The 23918-nt window shown below is 38.3% G+C and overlaps 1 protein-coding gene across 5 annotated transcripts in view; it reads right to left on the minus strand.

Moving 5' to 3' along the window:
• Nucleotides 1–23918, minus strand: part of LOC145496102 (uncharacterized) — a 492363-nt gene that overhangs the window by 327228 nt on the left and 141217 nt on the right. For 2 of the 5 annotated variants that reach the window (XM_081475728.1, XM_081475730.1), the window contains 3 exons: nucleotides 7436–7540; nucleotides 6696–6952; nucleotides 5678–5945 (listed from right to left, as the gene is read on the minus strand). In XM_081475728.1, the coding sequence (XP_081331854.1) occupies nucleotides 5678–5945; nucleotides 6696–6952; nucleotides 7436–7540 (630 nt within the window). Of the gene's footprint in view, nucleotides 1–5677; nucleotides 5946–6695; nucleotides 6953–7435; nucleotides 7541–8806; nucleotides 10041–11036; nucleotides 11838–12272; nucleotides 12520–13720; nucleotides 13818–15199; nucleotides 15912–23918 lie in introns of all 5 variants that reach the window. The other 3 variants (XM_081475729.1, XM_081475732.1, XM_081475733.1) reach the window with 2 other exon arrangements.

A 23918-nucleotide genomic window follows, 5' to 3' on the forward strand; every position in this document is an offset into this window, starting at 1 on the left:
GCGCCCTAACAAATGAATACATGAAGTTGAGGGACTCAATGGGGTGAGGAGGAGTGGGGGGGGGGGGGGGTGGGGGGGAAGAAGGTGGGTAGCTCTGACAGTTCACGGTTAAATTTTTCCGATATGGACGGTTGACAGTAAAAGTTTAGGGCTTTTGACGGTTGACGGTTATTAAGCCGAAATTTCTTCTTTGAGTTTAACTTAATACTAACTCTTGTGTTTTTTTTGAAGTATTACCTATTGTGTTTTGGAGGTAGTCTTGGTATTTCACGGACAAAATGAAGTGAAATTTTGAATACTCTAAGACCTCTAGAAAATAGCCAATAGAAATTACGCGCACTGATTGGTTAAAAATCGTGTCTCGATAAAAACACAGAACTAGCACGAGCTGTTGATGTAATCATTACGTCATTAATGGTAATTCTCTTTTCTCTCGCCAGCGGATGGCGAGAGAAAAGAGAATTTACATTTTGATGATCAAAGTAAACGAGTTGCTTTCTTTTTTTCGCCGTCGCGGAATTTTCTAAAAGAAATAGACAACATGTCCTGCGTGTTTCTATCTTGTTATAGAAACACTCGTGATAGTTTGAGAGAACTCGTAAAACCTGTGGAAACAGCCGCCTGTCGGCTCGTGTTTCCATCGCATTTCTCGTTCTCCCAAACTTCCACTCCTGTTTCTATTTAACAATTAGATAATTCTCACTGTCGAAGGCGCAGCCCGAGTCAACTATGACACAGAAATCGAGAGCAATTAATCTACTATAAATCTACCAGTCGTTCAAAACTTCATCTAAATCAGGTCTCCAGATACTTAAATAACGCAAAGAAGCGGCCGCCATTTTGTTAACAACTGATACTGCTACGCTACTCTCTGTCTACAACAGAATAGATAGTGAGTAGAGTAGCTAATCAGAGAACGGCATTCGTGATAGAACGCTAGTAGATTGATAGCAAAACTCGACAAAAACACGGTACATGTATTCTATTTCTTAAATAATATACAACTTATAAAAATACATAATGAATGAGCCGAGATCAATTTCTTTTCTAACTGTGGCTGTCGATCAAATGCTGTTTGAAAGCTTCAATGCGCTTGGTCCTCAAAAACGAAAAAAAAACATACTGTCAGCTTATTTGGCAACATGGAGACTAGTTTAAAGGTTTAAAGATTCTTTGGGAGTCAGAAGTCGGTGATGAGCCAATAAAATAGTGAGATTTGAAATACCTTTAAACCATTTGACGGTTAATATTGAACTGCCTCTTTTTCGGAAGGTTTACAGAAAAAATTTCATTTTTTTGACGGTTTTCGGTTAAATTTTGGGCTGTTTCACGGCTGACGGTTAACCCCATTGAGGTCCTCGTAGATAGGGCTGCATTTTGAGCAATTTTATTTGTTAAAGTAAATATCTTTATGTAAAATCTTCTAATCCAAATCTCAGAATGAGTATCCGTTTATTATTTGCTATTCTAAATCTAATATTGAGTATTCTTTGTTATTATTTACGATTCAAAGGAAAATTTGTTAGGAAAGTCATGGGGGTAAAAAAAAACAACTGATCCCTCCAAAAGAAATTTGAATGAAACAAGGAATTCTCTTTCCTAGCCTGTGAGCAGGCTCACGTTTGAGGAACACACGTGCAAGCAGCAAAGTTTAACCTCGTTCCCACGGTCCCTCTCTCTCACTCTTGGGAGGAGGACAGAGAGACCCTGGGAACAACAGAGATCAGAGATCAAGGCAGGCTGACTTCCTTTCTGCACCAGACTCCTCGCTCGCTGACTCGCACTTCGCCGCTCACGCGTGTGACTCAAAGGTGAGCCGGCTCACAGACTATCTCTTTCCTGAAGATGAAAACCAATGCAGAGACTTCTGAGAGGGACTGGAGGCTAGCTGGAACTCTTGAATTTACCCAGGCCACTGCACTGACTTCCTACATTTATTTGCTGAAATGAAAACATAATTTTGCTGTGTGAGTAATGCAACAGAACTACACGGGAAATATATCACATTAAAGCAAATAAGAAAATATTTTCATTATTCCAACCATATTGCGAGGGGGAGCAAGGCGTACCCATCTCACCTTGCAGTTCCATCTTGCACCGTGCCACGTGGGGACGAGTCAGGTAAGAGAGCGCCCACTAAAAGCTGTCTTTCTGACTCGACAGCAAAACAAACCAGCATCAGCTGTTGACCAAATGATCATGTAGAATTTCTTCCTCTGGAATTAAGTTTGTGTATTTCTAAATGTGTATCAGAACAAATCAAGATCTTGGTAGCAGAGGGTTGTCAATAGTAACTGTTCCTGAAGCTGTTACTGACCTGACTGAATTGGAGGAAATTGACTTGTCAGATAATTATCTGGAAGAATTACCAACAAGTATTAACAAGCTGAAGAATCTGAAAACGCTGAGATTAGACGAGAACCAGTTGAGAGAACTTCCTCAAGCCATTGCTGAGTTGAGTAACCTGACCGTGCTTAGTGTGAGTAACAACCAGTTGTCTGTTCTACCTTCAAGGAACTGAGGGGACTGTACTTGAGTAGTAACCAGTTGACTTCATTGACTGATGAGATCGGTGAGCTAAAGGAGCTGGAATGGCTGGATGTGAGAATGGACACTGGAGACTGGACTTGAGCAATAACCAGTTGACTTCATTGCCTGGCGAGATTGGTGAACTGAATGGAAGGAGCTGGTATGGCTGAATGTGAGTAACAACAAGCTGACAGTTTTATCATCACACATAAAACATCTCAATAAACTCCGTGTGCTGTTGTGGGGTGATAACCAGTTGACGACATTGCCTGATGAGATTGGTGAACTGAATGGAAGGAGCTGGTATGGCTGACGGTGAGTAACAATGAGCTGACAGTTTTATCATCACACATAAAACATCTCAATAAACTCTGGGTACTGTTGTGGGGTGATAACCAGTTGACTACATTGCCTGATGAGATTAGTGAACTGAAGTTAGAATTGTTATCGGAGACGGCGTTTTAAATCTTAGTAGCAGAGGATTGTCAAAAGTTCCTGAGGCTGTGTCTGACCTGACTGAATTGGAGGAACTTGACTTGTCAGATAATCATCTGGAAGAATTACCAACAAGTATTAACAAGCTGAAAAATCTTTTAAGGCTGACATCAGAGGTGAACCAGTTGAGAGAACTTCCTCAAGCCATTGCTGAGTTGAGTAACCTGACTGTGCTTAGTGTGAGTAACAACCAGTTGTCTGTTCTACCTTCAAGGAACTGAGGGGACTGTACTTGAGTAGTAACCAGTTGACTAGGTTGCCTGATGATGTTGGTGAACTGAAGGAGCTGGTAAGTAGTGTTACATGATGTGAGTAAAAAGAAGCTGACAGTTTTATCATCACACATAAAACATCTCAGTAAATCTCAAATAGTCCTGAATACTGGACTTGAGTGGTAACCAGTTGACTACACTGCCTGATGAGATTAGTGAACTGAAGGAGCTGGAATGGCTGGATTTGAGAATGGAGACTGGAGACTGGAGACTGGACTTGAGTAATAACCAGTTGACTAAAATTAATTGCCTGATGAGATTGGTGAACTGAAGGAGCTGGAATGGCTGGATTTCAGAATGGAGACTGGAGACTGGACTTGAGTAATAACCAGCTGACTAAAATTAATTGCCTGACGAGATTGGTGAAGTGAAGGAGCTGGAAATGCTGCTTGTAACTGGAAATCCTGTAACATTGGAAGAAATGAAAAAGAGTGAAAATACAGAAGAAGATTTCAAGCCACGCCCACAAAACAGTATCTGTGTACACCTGTGCCTCTTAGGGACTCTTTCAAAATTTCTGACAAGTGTTTACCACTCTGGTTGGCAAAAGTTTTATTCCTTGAACACACACACTAACAATGAATGGATGTCGAGCTAAATTCACAGGTTTTTATCCTTATGTAAATCTTAGAAAGTTCCAGAAGCGTCTCTGCATATACAGTGTACTTGGGTTTGCGGGACAATGCAGACTAATTAAGAAACACTCTATATTGCAACTATACCTGAAAGGTGACAGAATGAATAGACTTACATAACGAGCATCCCTTTCTTTTCTATATGGGAGTCCCACTCCTCCCCAGGCCTCACACGAAAACAGTGGTACAAGAAAAGAGAATTTAAATTTAGATTAACAAAATAAATGAGGGACTATCCTTTCTTTTTATCGCAGTGTTTTCAACAGGAAATAGAAAAAAATTATCTGTATTTCTATCGAGCTATAGAAAACTTGTGAAAGACTGAAAGAACTCCTAATCTTTTACTTGTGTTTTTATTAAACAATTAGATTATGAGCTTGCGATTTCTATTGCATGATACTTGACAAGGGCATAGTCCAAGTGAACTAACACCCTGAGAAATCAACAGCAAACAATCTAATTGTTTTAGTATAAATCTACTATTTGTTGAAAAATCTGTCTAAATCCTTTTCACAGACACCTTGAAAATGCAAAGAAGCAGCTGGCATTTTCTCAACAAGCGCACACTGCTACGCTACTCACTATCAACTGAATACATAGTGAGTAGTGTAGCCAGTCAGAGAACAGCATTTGCGATAGAACGCTCGTGTACTCAATAAAAACACAGAATTTTTTGTTCAATGTTTGTTGAGGTCTTGCATGTCATAAAATAAAAATAATCATAAAACAACTTACATTTTGTTAGCACCAATGCTTGCAAGTATGAAGTTCTTGTGTTACCTTGTGATGTTGCCACTAAACAGGACACTCATGTTCACCAGCAATTCATTGAACAATCTTTCCTTTGGCTTATTACTATGAAGTCTATTTACTACCAATCTTTGCAGTTCTACTGTCCTGCAATTCTTTGATGGTTTTTAAATTGAAGTTTGAAGCTAAGTCACAAGTTGCCTTATTGTCAAAATTTGATTCTAATCAGACTTGCTCTGCAAACCTGCAAAGAGAATAAAAACAAAACTGAATAATCAGAAAGTAGTAGCAGCTATTGAATTGTTGTTCAGGCCCACTTGACGGGAGGCATTAAATCATTCTACGATGATGAGAGTGCAAGTTACCTCCTTTGAGCAGTTTGGTGAGAATCATAGAAAATAAGAAAAACCTGATGATTGATAAAATTATGCAACACAGAGGAGGATAAAAAGTCTACATCTTCCAAACTTATTTCAATCTACTCACAATGTTGTCAAAATCCCTGTTATATTATATCAATATTTTCTCTTGATCTTAGTTGCAAGATCTGATCAGCTGATAAGCCATGTAGGAATCAGAAAACTGTGTTTCAATATTTACAAGCATTCAATCGTAATCATAAATTAGTGTTATACATGGCTTCGGCTTTATTTGTTGATTAAATTAATGATAATTCTCTTCAATAAAACAAGTAATTTACGTTCCTAGGAAACATACAAATCTGTTTATAATCACAATAAAATTATAAATCTTTAAAAAGGAGGAACAGTTACATACTCAGGAGAAATATACGAAATGATATACACGACAAACAGACTTAATGTGCACAGTGTGAAGTAGTAAGCTTGGCCTTGTATGAGTTGAAATGACATACATTACCAACAAACTGTCTTATAACAGTGTGATGTAGTAAGCTTTACCTTGTATGAGTTGAAATGATATACATTAATTAACAACAAACTGTCTTATAACACAGCGTGTTGCATGAAGCCTCACCTTGTTTGGGTCGCAGGCTGACGTAGTGGACTTCATGAACATGGCCCAGCACAAGTGGGTTGGTGCTGCTCACGTGACCATCAGGCCTGATAGTAAGGTCACGGTGATTTGACTGACTGCTAATTACGTCAATGTATGTTTCATAGCTATTTGCAGTGGCATAGAGAATCACATGATCACCCCATGTGCCATCTTGCTCCATGTTTGCAAGATAATCAGCCCATGATCGATATCCATCAATGAAGTTAAACAGATCTGTTCCATCTGACTGTAAGAAGAGAGAATAAAAAGACTAACTTTTAATGAGGTCAGTAATCATGGATTCTATCAAGTGTGATGACAGAAATGTCCCTTTCTAAAGTAACTTGTATAATGGACAACCAAAATAAATGATGAAATCATTTTCACAGCAATTTAAAGACAACTACTGGTAATCAGATCTCTGAAGAAATTAAATTGAATTCCAGCTTGGCCTTGAGACAAGTAGCTCTACAATTTTGCTAGACCTGGCAAGTCTTAGTTTGCTCTTTTAATGATTTAATTGGCACACAACTTGCCTGATCCCTTGCCTAACAGTAAGACGGAAAAATTGCTTGCCCAGAAGTAGAATCTACTTATCCTGAATGACCGGACAGCACTTTTTTCGATCCCTGCTAATGTGTGGGTCCAGAATGTACATTATATCCATACCTACACCAAAGAGGATTCTGAGGGGGTGGGGGGTCTCAACAGCCAAACGTTTAAATGGAAAGCATGAAGCTAAACTGAAAATTCCAGGGGGGGGGGGAGGGGTTGGTGGGGTGGGGGGTTACAAACCAAAGAACCATCCTTGCAGGGGAATGGATATTTTCTGGAACCACACAATCCTAGTATATGGCAATGCAAAATTTTCTCCCATCTTAATGGATTCCAAGTCTAATTGCTGGAGTCTGGTGACATGGAACACATTTTCCCGAGCCACACATGAAGATTATTTTAACCAGAACATGTATGATGAAAAAAAAAATACTAAACTTACCAGTTTTGGGTTCTTTCTGAGGTACTGCACTATGGATTGTCTTAACTCCGCGTGTGAGATCTTGATTCCTTTCACAAGGTTCAGTTGTTCAGACAATGCATAAAACATGCAGTTCCCCGACCCTTCATTGTCAGAAATCACAAAGCCTTTGTCTGATGCAATCTTCTCCAACTCTGCTGATAGGTCAGTATTACTGTTGACCTTGCTTACATGGCGTTGCATTTGCTGAAGATTCATGAACATTTGCCCAGGCACATCTAAAAAGAAACATATATATATATATTAAGGTTACCAGTATTGCACAGGGGTTACTCAAAGGAACCTTCGGAAGGGAAAGCGACATCTGTTTCTTCAAATCCTATTTGAGACCAAAATATTTCATTTTTAAAACTCTTAGTTTTCATTAACTGAGTTGGAAAATGGCAGAGTGTAGTATCACATCCACAGCCCCATGGAAAAAGATTAATAAATTCTTGTAAATAAGTTTTTAAGATTTCCATATAAAAGAACTATACCTAATTCCAACCTTAAGTCAGTTACTGATAAAATATTTACTGTAGAGCAACATGACAAAATCTGACCAACTTTCAAACCAAAACTGCGGAAAAATCAAACCCTTTGGCTCCCACACACCCATATAGCTCATTTCTGAGAGTAACACCTCCCCCTGTTCCATTCAATGTTGACAATGTTATCCCAGAAAATATTGCTACATCCTAATATTGTTGCTACATGCTTACCTGAGGGTAGTGGAGATTCACTTGAGATCTGTCCCACTGCAGACTCTGCTGAATCTCTACACTGGCTTGTGGAATATGCTTCATGACTTACAGGTTTTTCCGAAGCTATGACAAAGAATTAATAAAATTAATCCATCTGTCCCCACACCCCACCAGCTTCTCTACATGCTTCCCTTTTATAGCAAGACAAGGCAACTCTGCTTCAACACCTAACAGCTCCGCCCTAATTTTTGAGTATGTCTGAATCCAGCCGACTGGAAAGTACAATTTCTTTTATCAAAACACTTGATAAAAAACTAAAAAACTTCTTAAGGGAAAGTAAAGGGCACACTTAAACTCAGTCCCCCAACTTTTCAGAAGGACACCTTTCTGTACAGAGAAATGGCCTTATATCTTATCTTTGCTCAAACCCTCACCCTAGACAAAAATTGAACAAGAAATCAAAAGTAGGTACGCAATCTACATTACCGTTCATAACTGTAGCACGAAATGTATGTAAGTGCTTGCATGTTCTAAGGAGTCCATGCACTAGCCAACAGATTTTATAGTAATGTTTTCTGTACATCAAGCATGGAGCATCTTTCCCTTTAAGCGATCATTGACAGTTTTGGCATCTCATAAGACATGAAGTGATAAAGTCAGTTATGGTCATATGTAATAGACCCTTTGCAGCTAAGCCATCACATGACCTATTTTTCATAAAATTATGGGCTATAAATTAACAAATGCCAGAAATGGAAAAAGCATGTCGAAAATATCAAAATGGACAAGTTTGAGGCCCCCATCATTAAAGAAGGAGATTTTATGACGGTTCGAATTTTTAAAAGAATAACAAGACTTGTATGGAAAAAGTTGCTGGAGAGCAAGGCCTTGCTCTCCAGCAACATTTTACATACAAATCCTCTAAATTTTCCGAAAATTCAAACTGTCGTGTAAACTTACTCTTTAATTCCAGGGGCCTCAAACTTGGCCATTTTGGTATTTTCAATGTGCTCTTTCCATTTCTGGCATTCTTTAAGTTATAGCCCATAATATAAAAATTTTCTAGGAAAAATTTGGCCATGTGACCCCAGCTGCAAAGGGCCTATTGGGGGTTGCATAACTTAATTTTGTGAAGCAAGTCACTGACTTTGTTTGGTGCCAGCAAGAGTTATTCGTGACCATAAAACTGTGCTCTGGTTGACCATCAACCGTAACAAGTTTAACAGAGGTGAATTACAATAATGTTCATAGCCAATTAAGAAGTTCAAATGATGACTGCATCCACTTGATAGAGGTGACTGCTTAGTGGAGGGCTGTTTAACAGAGGGACACTTAACAGAGGGCTGCTTAATAGAGTAATTATTGATCATAACAATATCAAAACCTTACCATGAACCAAACTCCACATCTTTTCAACAAGGGCTTCACACTGTTTCTTCCAACTGAACTTCTCTTCATAGGATGCCCGTAGTCTTTGAATCTCTTGCAGTCGCTCTGCTCTGTCTTTCAGACGTACAGCTCTAATTGCCTTGGCCCACTCTGTAGGGTCAGCAGAATCCACCACAAATGGCTTGCCTAGTGGTAGAGTGCGCAGTGTATCTCCAAATCCCGAGTTTCCACTCACAAGAATGGGAAGACCAGCAGACAAGGCTTCAAGTGCAGTTAATCCAAATCCCTCTGTCCTGGACGGCATGATAACAAGGTCAACTTCACAAAACAACTCTTTCATTCTTTCATTGCTTTGTATGAATGTCCGGACAAACAACTGATTTCTAGAGATTCCACTTTGCAGCAAATTTTCAGCAACTTCCTCCTGTTTCCCTTCAGGTGCCCCAACAAACACCAGAAAATAAGAGCTGTCTTTCAGTTCAACTACTGCTCTAGCAGAAATGTCATATCCCTTAAGACTGAAGTCTTCAGGATCACCACGGCCAAAGGTCAACACCTTAAATTTGGCACCCTCATTTGTCGCTTGTCTGATGTCTGAAAATTCATGGAATGTGCCAGGAGTCAGTTGAATGATATCTTGGTGTTTCTCGCAAGAGCGCAGATAAGAAGAGTATGCCTCCTTCAACTTGGGTCCAACTGCAACAACAGCATCTGCCAATTTACACAAGTCTACTTCGGTTCTGTTCTTCTCTTCACCTTTGGAAATGGCCTTTGGATAGTCTTTGTACATTCCAAGTTCTTCAGGAGCAGTATGCACTACTTGCACCCACTTACAACTGTGTGACTCTCTAATGACCTGGGCTTGTTTACCAAGCTTCCCTCCATGACCCACTATGATGTCAATGGCAAGGTCTCTTGGTGGGAAACTCAGCCAGTCAAGGGGGTCATCATAGCCTGGACGTCTCTCTGCTTCCCTAATGGACACTTTGTGGCTTTCGGCAGTCCTTCTCCCTTCTTCAGAACAGGAAAATTGTGGGACTAAGAGGGTGACATTTACTTGCTCATGTTGGGCCAATTCTGTGGCAAGCTGTCTGTTTAGGGTTGACAGGCCTCCCTTAGATGAATCCCACTCACTGGCCAACAGAGTAACACTCAGTGCTGTACCTGACTTCCCATGATTATCTTTTGCTGACGCATCTTGTGTAGTGGTAACTCTGGTAGAAGGACTCAAATCCTACAAGAGAACCACACCTACAATTAAAGCTGGACTCTGGCTCAAGCAGTCTCAGGGTTTGAGATCTAGCAGGGTCACTGTGTTGTGTTCAAGGGAGACACACTTTGCACTCACAGTGCCTCTCTCTAACCCAGTGTATGAATGTGTACCATACTAAGTATAGCAAATTTTATTCTGTGGGTAATCCTGCAATGGACTAGCATCCTCCAAGGGAAAGTAAAAATACACCTATTGCTTAATGCTACAGAAACTTAGATGAACTCTACCAGTATGGGACTCTTAGCCTGATGGAGACTTTTTAAAATAAAAGACACGATAGGTAACTAATTAGCAAATAATGTCCTGTACTGTCTTAATGATTAGTTTCAACATTAATCAGTCAATTTAACCTTTTGTGATTTTTGTAAGTAAACTGGCCTTTATCAAATTATTTCCCCAGATAATTATTTCCCCACAATTTAACCTCCAACATATATCACATTCTAGTAAAGACCTGCAGACAAAATAAACCCGGGGGGGGGGGGGGAGGGAGCAGGAGGAGGAGGAAGAGTTGCTTGAGAGGGGGGCAAGGAGGTCTAATCCACTCATCCACTATAGGAGTTGTTGGTGCTCCTTTGACATACTACAGCAGACGAAGGAAAGGTTCCCCCAACCCTTTGAACTACACTGGAAGAAATTCTAGAGGATCCTAAAAAAGAATCCCACAGGATCTTGTGTGGGATCCTAAACGAGATTTTACAGGATCTCTTTTCATTCTGCAGTATTCTAACTAAAATACCACTCCTAGTTAGTATCCCAATGAATCCTTTCAGATCTCACAGGATCCTACCAGATCATGTAAGATACTGAACATTAGAATTAACCAGTGGTATTCTTCAACTTGTAAAATTGCTACATTGTACCCCTCCCACCCTAAGATGAAGCAGAGATGGCCACTTCTCGTAAAGTACACTGATTTTTCCATTAAGTATATTATAGATCATATAAATCACATACTTGGCTTGTTCTCTTTAAGAACCATTTCTCCAGTCCATGGACAGTGCGCAGTTCATTGCAGAACTTCTCCATACAGACCAGTGGTTGATCCTCTTTCATTTTAAGGAGGTGGAAGCACTCCTCATCATCACATGACACTCTTCCATGGTTAGTACACTCTTGACCAGCCCCGTCTCTCCGTTGATGACAGTATGGGCAGGCTACACACAACTCATACTGCAGTCCGCCCAGGTATGGCAGCTCCTGTGACAAGGTTTGAAAAGTTCCTTCTATAAACTCCTTCACTTGAGTAGCTAGTTCTTCTGACTTCTCTGCTGAAACCAGATGACTTTGCATTTTTTGCCTAAGGACGATCTTGATGAAACTCTTCTTGCAAATGACAATTAAATCATGGATTTGTTTCCCAATAACAAACCATGCTCCATTTTGGTACAGCTTAGGATGCTGCAAGGGCCATGTCTTACAACACCAACCAATAAATCGTGACACAAGCTGTGAGAACAGACCATGAGGGACAAAGCCATGTACAAAATGAATATACAAAGGACAAGGATCAGCGTGAGATGGTGCCACTTCACAAAGGTCTTTAGGCGGTGTCTTCAGTTGAGCTGGTACAAAATACTTTACATCACTTGGAGACGGTGAGAACTTGGCGATCAAACCAAACTGCTCCATCATGTCCAAGATGTCATCTTTGATAATGCCTTGTTGAATAAACTTGGAAAAGACATCATCAACAAGTTCCATGCAGAGGATGCCATTTTTCTCTAGTTCTTGCCAGTACTTGGTGTGGACAGGATCCTAGGAAAAAAAAATCAGAATGATGTTTAGGTATACAGTTGTAAGTACACATACTGATACCAGGCTACTTTAACCATACACAAGGCTACAAGGAGGCTTGCATTTTACTTTCACCATGCACGAGGCTACATTTTTGACAATGGCATCCTTGCAAGTACAGTAGCTACCTCAAATGGTTGGGGACTGGTTTTATATGTCAAAAATAGCTGCTATAAAAATACAAGTATTGAAACATACATTCATTTTAAATAACTGACTCATGTAGCCATCATTCCTAGTATCTCAGAGGTACTGCATTATGTAAACTCATGCATCATCATTCTCTTAAGTGTTGGCTAAACTAACAGATAGATGAACTATTCAGATATTTAAAAAAGGTACTCTAAAACGTTAAGGTGAACATCAGGTAAAAGTAAAGCAATTTAATTTTATTACCATTTTATCAAAGTGTGGAATGGTTATCAGCTGCTTCAATAGGTCAATCAGCCACTGAGCCTTCAGAACAACTGTACTGCGATGCTTGATAATCATACCAAGGCCATGGTAGAAACTGATCATGCCAGCAAAATCTTCATCTTCTATAAAGCACTGCTTTTTGGCATAGTTTTGGAGTTGCTTCAGATTTCTGTGATAAATCTGTCGAGCTATCAAAGCTTCAATCACTTTTTCAAACAGAAACCATCTAAAAGACATACATGGAAAATGCATCACATTTCATGACAATGCATTATTTCTACTATTTACTATAAAGATTGCCATACTGTTGCCACTCGACAAAGTTTTAATCATTTTTGATAACTTTTTCCCATCTTTGTTCCAGTCTTCTCATAGCTTTTGTCTCTCAAATGACCACCAAAGAGAGTGCAAGAACCAAACGATTTGCCAAGATCATACATTTGTGTTCGAATATATTAATGCCTCGCAAAATTCTTGGAATTTGATTTGCTTGTTAAACTGAAGTCATCACAAACTGCTGAAAAGACATCATTCTCCCAACCCTCACCCATCCCCCACAGAGTTGTCAGAAATTTACTAAAACCTTCGTAGAGTGACAGCAGTATGTCAGTCTTTTCTGTAATGCCATTCTTCTAAGAGATTTCCTAGCTGCCACTGTTTGAAGAGAATTATAGGAAAATTCATTACCTGATGAGGGAATTCCAAGTTAAATTTCACAAGAAAAACTGATATCACACAAATCACAACATCGGTCTTTTAAGTGAAATTCAATATGGAATTTACGAGTCCAGTTATGAATTTTCCTTGAATCACATAGCCTTCTTTTCAAATGAATCAAAACCACCTTTCATTTACGTCTGTATGAATGTTGCAACATTCAACACTCACTCGAGAAAAGCCATTCCAGTTGAAACAACTGTCAAGACTGTCAGGAGCCAGTGAATAGAAATCCAGCTAGAATCAGAAAACTTTATTTGAACTTTGTGGTTGGCAAACCTTCATTTTCAAATTGTTCACACAAGATTTCATGAAACGACATTCAGGTCAAAGCAGGGAGAAACTTGACTTCCACTTTCAAAAGGACTTGTGTTCATTTTTGGCCTCGTGGACGGTGACAATGGTTTTGAAAACATGATTAAAAGGGTATTGTTTCTAATTGTTGCTGAGTTGTTGTTGCTCCAGTGCAATATCATGCGAAGTCTCGCTTTTAAGAGTTCAATTCCACGCTGAATACTTTGCCTAGGAAACCAATCAGGGTGTGAGAATTCTCTGAGCTACATGTATGTGATTCTAGCTAAAATCCATGCCCTGGATATCGGCTTTACAATATATCCTATCCTAACTCCTCCCAGTTTTGAATTTTGGGACATACCTGACAAACCCAACTGAGTGTAGGCAATAGCATTTGTTTGTAGAAAATAATTTACCTGACTGGTATCTTCTGCCCCATATATGGCTCCTGTCTCAACACCTCCACGATTTTGTTCTGCAGTTCTTGAATGTCATCTGTGTTCCCATTTAGCTCTGAAAATAAATGCACTACATTTTGACACTTACAGTACTATGTTTATACACAAAATAGAGATATATTATTTTACAGTGTACATATAGGTCCTACAAATGAAAAGGTTGCAATCAGATCTGGTCTGAGTTTTCAAGACACCCAAATCTGGTCTCATGTTAGAACTGCAAAGCTATCAGAACAAGCAAGTAAAGCTAACAACTAACAATAATGTGAGAAAAAGCAATAATCAAGCCACTGACCTTGGAAAATAAATTATGAAAGGTTTTATGAGGCATTCCTCATTAAGGAACTACTTGTGATGTGAGGGCAGTCTACCTTTTGAACAAGCCCATAAAGCCTTTTCCCATTCGGGGGTGTGTTGTGATATTTGCAACATGAAAAAGTTTGATGTTAAGAAACTGTTTGTTACTCAGGCCTGCTTACATGTTTTACATTACATCTATCTGTACATGTCTTCCTTATGCTGTAGTCAAAAATGGCGAAATTGAGGTATAGACTGAACAAAACACTTGAGCTTGCAGTACATAAATAAATAATTAATACTTTTGCCTTCCAGTAACTGATGAAAAGTAGCACAGTGTGATAAATGCTCGCTTGCCATGCCAGACATTGAGAGTTCAAATCCAAGTGGTGTCTACTTCATATCTTTCCTTTTCTTCTTCATTTTTTTTTTTTTTTTTCATTTACCGAAAGGTAGCATTTGTCTTTCCGTTTCTTGTGTCAAAAAAATTGTCTGGAGACTTTAGTCACTCGTTTATATTGATTCAGTTTCAAACTCACAATATCACATAGTGAAGTGAAGTGGAGTGAAGGAGTGAAGGAGTGAAGGAGTGAAGGAGTGAAGGAGTGAAGGAGTGAAGGAGTGAAGGAGTGAAGGAGTGAAGGAGTGACGTTCCACCACTACAACCTGGAAAATCATAAATATTTTCCAAATTAAAAAGGAAGTCTGCATCTTTGAGGTTCCACCCTGACATGAAATCAACACTTTGCCTTTTTTTTTGAGGTTAAGACAACTGGCAATTCACAGCGAAGAAAAGCAAAATATAATCTAAATTTTGACATAAGCAGATATGCATACAACCCTTCAAATTTTATAGTCATCCATCTTCAATTCAGTTTGACGTGTCCTTTCATTAGATTGAAAAAGTGCACAAAAGAAAACGAACTGGAAGTGACAAAATAAATACCAAAGGCAAAATGCCTTGATGAAAAAGAAGTTTCCAAATGTGTTGGTGAAAATGCACCAATGTGTTGACTTGTTTTGGTCAACAAGTTGAAAACACATTTGATGGTTCACTATTTCTGAGCAGTACTGAAACTTGTAGTTATGATCATTTATTATTATAATCATTACATTAGCCATACATTAGTACTTTAATACCTGTTTGGAGAGTCCCTCTCTTTGGACCTATCAGTGAGCTTGTGTTATCAATACTGAACAATGGCCGGATCACATGTTTCCCATACTCTTTATCAGAAATTCTCTCATATATTTGACGTTTCATCATTGCAATGTCTTCAGCTGGTTTGTCAGCATGGGTGCCTACAATGAGCACTGGTGGCCGCAGATATGTCTGTCTCCTTGGAGCACCATAATATGTTTCTTCTTTTACTTGTGGTACACTGTGGATTGTAGTAAGCCATGATAACAAATTCTCTAGATTTGTTTCATTGTTTGGATTTACCAACTTTTTTTCAAGAGTTCCTTGTCTAACATAGGGCTCAGCTAATGCATGTAATGGCTTGCTGAGGTTGTATACCAAAACATAAGTAGCCCGTGACGACAAGAAAAGAGGGTGAGAAGCATAGTATAGGTGCTGTCCAGCAAAATCCCACACATCAATACTAACAACAGATTCTCCTCTGGTGATATCACCTTTGCTGTCATGTTTACCTCTAACATACTCTAGCAACTGATGAACATGTTTTGTGACATCATCAGGAGGTGAAGTGGCATTGATCATTGCCTCGGGTTCATTCAACTCAATTTCACTTCCAAATTCAGGGAAATGTACACCATTATGGGACTGCTTTGACACTGTTTTTGCTTTTCTTGATGGTGAGGAAATTTCAGGGTCTACAATCTCCTCAACCTTGAATAGATTATCAAACAGAAAGAATGATCAGTAACATAATAATTAAAAGTACATCACAGGTACTCAAAAATAGACCCTGGCTGACAGTCCACGTCTTCCACACACCATGCATTCAGATGGAAATTTCCTCTGATTTAAATGCTCCATCATTACAAATATTTAATTATTAATAGTTAACTTGCTCTAAGACAGGCAAGCATTAACTATCTAACTGATCGAGAGAGGTGATCTGACATTAGCCCAAAGAAAGTAAAATGAAAGCTAACCTACAGCAAAACATCAGCTCAGCTTGTTTGTTACATGTTGCAAACTACAACAAAACAGGAAGTGCTTTAATTTGTTCTTAAAGTGCCACTAACCCCCCAAAATTTTTTTCGCTAATATAAATTTCCTTTTTCTCCTGATCACCACTGCGAAAAAATTATCGTTGTACCTATTTTCGTTAATTTTCTATGAATTTTTAAAGTTTGTAAATTTGCCCTGCTCCATGTTCACGACCGAGGAATAGTGGAGAATGGGACGAGTTGGCTTTTGACGTCACTTTGGGAATAACAATATTTTGTTTCTGAGAAGAATGTATGCGAACATGCGATAGTGTGTGTCAAAATCGTTGCAGAATGCAAGAAAGATATGTTGTTGGAGGCTGTAGCAATACAGGATGTGTAGAATAGAGTATTCCTTTTCATTCAATACCTCTATCTCGATGAAACTGTACCAGAAACGAGAAAAAGACCAACGAAGTGGGCTGATCTGTGCGAAGCTAAAACGGGGGAGCCATTGAGGATTTATTCGATCTCGGGTTCGCCGCTACTGTAAAATCCTAGAGATTTTCATGACCTGTATATTCCTCTCTATCTCTAGTGGAAAGCTTGAAATTGTCAAGGTACTCTATAAGACATGAATCTGGAATAAGCTGGAAGCCATCATCTGACTATTTCAAGCCCAAACGATCCTCCGAGTCCCAGACGAAACTATAGGTGACGAAATTACACGGTAAGTTAAACGCATCGCGTTTTGAAATAGAGACTTGTCTAAACGAATAGTAAACTAAAACCTACGTTCTACAACGACGCGAAGAAGATTGTTGAGGCTTCGAACTGGTGAACTAGCTATGTATTTGTGGATTTTAATAAAAACACACGCACACCGGAGGTCGCCTGTAATCTGGCTGTGTTTCTCAATGGCCATTCCGAATACAGAATTGTTTTGCTCTTTGAGCTTCGTCTTTGAGGAACGAAATACATCTAAATTACAAACTTTAAATGGATCAAGCATTTATAAATATATGAGGAAAGTGAAACAAACGATTAACATTCGACCCTATAGCTACCGATGGAGATTGTTGTGCTGAAAGAAGACTGCGCTTGTCAGTCAACCGAAACGCAAACTAATAAGTCGAGGACTCCCAGGTTATTAGCGTGCGTAAAATGGACATTTCATTCAAAATAACAGTAAAGTAGAAATGTATTCATTTAACTGAAAGTATACTGAACCTCTTTTCAAGATCTTGTCGAAGGATTTTCCATGATTTCACTAGTACAGAATATGCAAATTTGCGTAGCTTGTGTTCGTACCCAGTAACTGAATATGCATATACTACGGTCGGTCGACAATAACAAAGCGAAAAGTTACCTCACCTTCGCATATTGTTTGCCGACATCTCTGCTTATCTCTTATGTTAAAACTATTTTCAATCATTGATCTGGAGAAGTAGGCAGGAGTGGAGTACGACTCTATCGCATTTTAACTTGTATTTCGGGGGAAATTAATGTTTGGATGTAAAAGTGTTTTGACACTCCGAAATTTGCACGTTCCGTAAAGTCAAATTACCAACTCTTCGTGTTCATTGACATCTTTATAACTCTTTAAGAGCTGTAAGCTAACTCTTCAGTCATTGTTTGTACCTTTATAACCCAAATGGACCGGCAAATTGTCGATCCCAGTCTAATTATAATTATACAATGCGGCGATCTTGACTGGCAACCCGCACTTCGAAATGGAAAAAATGTGTACTTCGCAGCCGTCCAAATCGTAGCTAGACTCCGAATTGTAATGCTAGATGATACAGTTCTTTCACTTAAAGTTCTTGTCCAGTTTTGATAAAATATGAATCACAAATAACCCAAAAATGTTTTGACTGTCCTCGAAGCTCAGTCAAAAGTCTCGAGTGTTTTAGTCCGGTTCCCGAAGTGACGTCACTAGTTGCCCGACCCAGATCCCACTTTGCACAGTCGTGAACATAGAAATTTCATGTTTAAATGCCTGTAGAAACGCAGGGATTTTATCAATTGAGATAATTTTTTCGCTGAAGTAATCAGGGAAACTAGTAGATTTTATTAAAGGAAAAAATTTTTGGGGGGTTAGTGGCACTTTAAATTCTTAGGTGATAGTTGACCTGTTTCTGCTACATTTGAGATGTCTGCATTAAATATACATTGTACCTCTAAACATTTAGCTTTATTCAAACCTTATACTTGTTGGGATCATTTCTGTCGGCCCTAAATTCCAAGTCCATAACTTTTGTGTCACACAGTTTCTTAGCCACCATCATTGATATATCTTTAGAATACTCTAACAATCCTGGTTTGTTCTCATGGGTGGAATGCCAGTTCTTAACTTGTTCAACTTCAATTTCACATGTTGAAGCCTCTACTTCGATTCCCTCAGTACTCTGTTCTTTAGGGTCAAATGGCAGGCCCAAGAGACTCTTCTTTAGACTGGTTTTACCAGCACGATCCTGACCAATTAGTAATATGCGACCACGGTGGACATTCACAAAGCCATCACTTAGAGCCTTTTCATAAGCCAGTTGTGCTCTTTGTCCTTCTGATTTTTGTTTGAATACATGATCTAATATAAAAATACAAGAAAAATATTCTTGTCAATTAATAAGAATTATAATTAAAGTGTAGTTTATATAAAGCTTCATACATGTAAGATAAATGTAAACTGTATAACATGAATATGGTAACAAATTAACACTTTTGTGTTAATGAAGAGGAAGGGAATTTCACACCTTGTACATAAGATATTTTTTAACCATTTTGTACATGCCATATAAACATTAATTGGGTAAAAGTTGCACTCACACATGATCTGTATTTCCAAGTTGAAAACTCAAATTTTAAAATCATGGTGAAACTATCTATATAGTAAAAGTATTTCCAATCTCTGCCAATTTGAACTTTTTTTACATTCTGTACAGTTCATAGAGAAATTATTAATATAAGAAGCTCTTTTGGTTAGGGTTGGCCTTCAATTTCACTCAAAACTATTGAATCAAATACTGATAGCCAAGCATGGAGAACAATAAATTTTTATCCTCCTCATGACAAAATTTTAACAAATGTTTTAAAACTCACGAACAGAAATGAGGATGCCCATATAAATCATGCAGTTAAAATTAAACTTTCATCAATAACAATATTAAATAAGCTATTACTTAATATAATTCTTCTCAGGCTTAAAAATACACTAAATGGTCAGCAACACATTTCTAATAATTTTCTAAGTTAAACTACATGTACATGTTCCAATATTTATTTCATTCACTACACTCCTTAATGGACAAACGGTCAAAATATCTTTGTATAAGTAGCTATAAACCTTGTTTTAACGTTTAAATAGAGTCAGTGTCAAACAAAACTTCGAAATAAGTATACTACACTCCTTGACAATTATTTTAAAAATGTTTTGCTACTCATGAACAGTAACAAGGATGCTCTTCGGTCATAGTTCTTCCAGGCATCATGCAACCTTGACTGCAACCGTAATCAAAATTAAAGATCTTCTTCTTGTAACACCGTTGAAAACATTCATGAAGTTATTCAGAGGTGATCCTCGTCCGAAATATAAAGAAAGTACGGCTTCCTGCCCAATCAGCAAAGCAAGTATAACCGGATTCTCATTTTCATTCCTATTGTTTTTCGTTCTTTACTTTCCCAGGCGATATCAGTGATTTTTTTTTTCTTTCTTTGTTACCTTTTGAGAGATCTTAAAAATACTGAAAAAAAAATATACAACGTAGAGTCATAATACCACAAGGTTAGCAGCACGTCTCGTCCGCTCAACGAAATTAAGCCCTGTTCGGCGGGGTTCCTACTTGGATGGGTTACCAAATACGAATATCCTGTGTTGTAATAACTTCTATTTTTTTTTTCTTTTATTTTTTTCCTTCCCTTTCCAAGGCGATAGTAGTAACTCTCCCAGTCTAGTGTATTTATCAACTAATTTTGTTCAAATCATTTCGCCATGTCAGTACTCATCTTTGAAGGTCACACATGGACCGTATAGCGGCTGCCAGAGGCGCCAATGTATACTTTCGGTTCGACCTTGTTGAGCTGCGTCGTTGCTGTACTTTGCGACGGCGATTAGGCGCGACAATTATTATTACTATTATTATTACTATTATTATTATTATTATTATTATTATTATTATCATTATTATTATTTATTTGAAGTAGCCTGAGTACCAGGCTTTTCTTACTCGCGCGGTAGGAGGAGGAAGCGCCCGGCAAAGAAAAGCCTGACACAAGGGTCTTTATTGCTCCACCGCCTTTAATCTTTAATCTTTAATAAGTATACTCCTGAAACAGTGGAACTATACTAGGAGTTGAGAATAACATAATAAAAGCACGTAATAAATAATTACAATATGTATATATGCAGTAAAAATTATAAGTTAGTAAAAGATAAAATAAAATAGATTAAGTATAATCTCGTCGAGATAAGTTAGGACGTCTGAATATACATTATACAAAAGTTTTAATGGCTGCAAGAGCAATAGTCTTAAAATTATTTATATTAAGACCTTATAACGTAACAAGCGTCATTGTAGGTATTAATCGATCAGAAACATTTCTGGCTGTCATGTTTACTTTGCATGCATCACAGAACATTAAGCTTAAATTAATTAAAGGAGGCATTTATATCGTAAACGCAAGGGTGAAAAATTCGTACCATGTTTCTACACTGTACACTTTATCAGCTATCAAAAACTCTGCTGGCTAGAAGCTTCCAGATTTCAAAGATTCTCCCCACTTCTCTGATAGCCACTATTCGGCGTTTCCAAAAACTATTTCGATCTCCACGTCAGATTTGAGATTTTCATCTTGTAGGCGCGTGGCCTAGTTGTTATTAGGGCGCTGGATTTGTAATCCGGAGATCCCGGGTTCAAATCTTCCTCCCTGCCACTAGATGGATTTGTGATTGGCGGTCCCAGATTCAACTCCTCCACGCTTTGTAAATAGCCAAATGGTCCGCCTCCCACCAGTTTGGATTTTTAACAAGTTTCTGTTAATTTACAATATTTGTTTGCTTATTTCAGTGTCCACAATTAGTACAGCAGTGCTAAGCACTTCGACACTTAAATAAAGTGATTTATTTTATTGATTTTTTCACATGTCATATCTTCAAGTAAAGCTGATTTCACACCATTTGTATTTAGCCTCTTCACTTGTTGCTTTCGTATTAACTCCAGCGGACTGACAACCAGCACTGAATGCGTCTTTCTTGTTCCGTTCTTATTAAGCCAATACTGTGATAACACTTTCTGGAGCAGCTGGTAAATGAGGCTCTTTCCATCGCCAGTTGGTCGGAGAGGCCATTAGAAAAGTTCTTGTGATATATTCCTTTGTAGTTTTTGTAGTTTTTGCGGCAATCGAGTACGGTTAAACCTGTATAAGTGGACACCTTTGGGAAATGGGCTATTGATATAATTAGCTTCTATACATAAAAACGTTCGTGCGAAACCCTATTCAATGTAGATCATTTCTGCGGTAAGATATTTGTACTTGCGTCAGAAATTCAAAGAATAATTAACTTGACACGGTGCAATCGACTGTAAAACGGCCTTGGACAGCGCGATGTACGGAACCCGGGGGGACTCCTATATGAAAAAATCAAGGATGCTCGTCGTCTCGAGTACAAATCAAGGATTCTGGTCTCACTTTGGGTGTTGATGACGAAACGTCACCATTCGTAGCTGTCAAAGTATCCTTTAGGCTGCACTCGGAGAAATAATATAATAATAAAAGAAACGCTCTCTTTTGTTTTCCGCTGATCTCTCTAGTACGCGAGTCGCTTAGAAGTGCGCGCGGGATCCTTTCTTGAACAGTGGCTAGTAACTGAACCTATTCCGTTTTAACTCGTATCTTTTAGGGTCTAATGAAGCTCGAGCAACGCCCACATTAGTCTTCTTTAGGAGTTAACTGGGATACAACTGCGTGTTGTTTCTAGGAAATAAAAGTGGTCAAACACTTAGAATTTCTGTTAACTTTCTTGTGTATGGAGAAAAATATATCTTTTTTTCCAAGGGAAACAATTTTATTTGCAATAACACAAGGGAAACAATACTTACAATACAATTACGAACAGTACACTCTTTGGACTACTTACATCACTAACTCTATTTACATCATATTGCTTTAAGTATTTACACTACTTAAATTACAAAATCTGCACGACTTAGAGTACATTGCAGTGGAATCCAGTGTTTTCAAACCTCCAAGGGAAACGAAAATTAGTTCGAAAAATCGGACAGTTCGAGAAATCGGGGGATAAAATTACAGTTTTCGAATGAGGAGGGGAAACGACTTTTGGTTCGAATTATTGGGAGGTTCGAAAAATCGGGATTCCACTGTACTAACAAATACAGTAACGACCAGGGGCAAAGAAAAATAAAGGAGAAAAATAGATAATTATCATTACAGCTTTAGGTTGTACGATAGGAACATCAAAAACAGACCAAAGGCATGTGGCAAATTACATTAAAATTAGCTATACACCTGACAGGAGATTAGAAATAGATTAATGGGTAAGAGATAAATACAGAAAGGTACAGAGAATATAATCTAAAATATTAATTAAATCCTCATGTATCCTGCAAGAGATTTCCATTTCTTTGTGTCTCCACTTTTTATTTCTATTTCATATTGTGATTTAGTGTGCATTTGAAATGCGTAAGATTTGGACGATCTTCTTTTGTTTTAGCGAGCCATATGTGTTATCGTGCTAAGAGAAAACAGTAGTTGATAAGAAGCCCAAATTGAGAGATATCTGGCCTCAGACCCAAAGCAGTAATATTTGTCAGAGTACAATCTCTAGAATGTAAATTTAGATTTTTCAGCCATTCAGTAAGTTTATTCCAAAAGTGAGATTTTTGGCGGCATGACTCAGGGGAGGTGTGACAAAAACTGCAATTTTCATCACCCTGTAGAACTTTTCTAAATAAAAAGTTATTGGTTGGTACACGTCTATGTAAGAATTTAAACTGAAACTCTATCAGCTTAGTGCTCTTGGTGCATTTTTAGCCAAAAGGTAGGCAGCAGTCCAATTTATGTTGTCATTTACTGGTAGGCTACAATTCTCTAGCTACTTCTTTTGACTTGACTCTGGGGTTAAACTCTACTAATCAGTTTCCTTATATACTAATGTAGTTGCTTTTTGAACTTGTAAAATTCTTGTTGTAAGGGGCTCTTATTCGTAGTTAGTGTTCTGTAAATCTTGAAACATGATTAGAATCAGTCCGGAGAGACTTTACAGCCGATATTAATCCGTAGAAGCTGAGAGGGCTAGGGTCTGTTTCATACTTACAGCGGAAATCATCTATCGAAAGAAAGGTGTTTTCCGGTCCTAAAAGATGTTTCACCTGAGTTATTCCCTATGTAAACCATTTTTTTTTTAAAGAAACTGTCTTGTTGGCTATCTTTATTAGGGAGTTACGCCAAAGTTGTTGATCCAGAAAGTGATCTCTCGATGTTATTTCAGGTTCAAAGTTAACTTCTGACCAGATTCCTAATAGTTCTTTTAAAAAGGCATCCGAAGTTGTTATTATTATCTTTCCATCTCACAGGTGATATTACCCTGGCGGAGCTAGAGAGCAGCTGTTTGGACGTGTTTGACGAGATATGCTTAAAGATTGATAATGGAAGATTGTGGTTCAGACGCGACTACGAAAGGTTAGCTTCTAAGTTTAAGAAAATTCCTCTCGAAGTACGCAACTCT

The sequence above is a fragment of the Orbicella franksi genome, chromosome 8 (assembly GCF_964199315.1).
Source record: "Orbicella franksi chromosome 8, jaOrbFran1.1, whole genome shotgun sequence".
NCBI classification, from domain to species: Eukaryota; Metazoa; Cnidaria; class Anthozoa; order Scleractinia; family Merulinidae; genus Orbicella; species Orbicella franksi.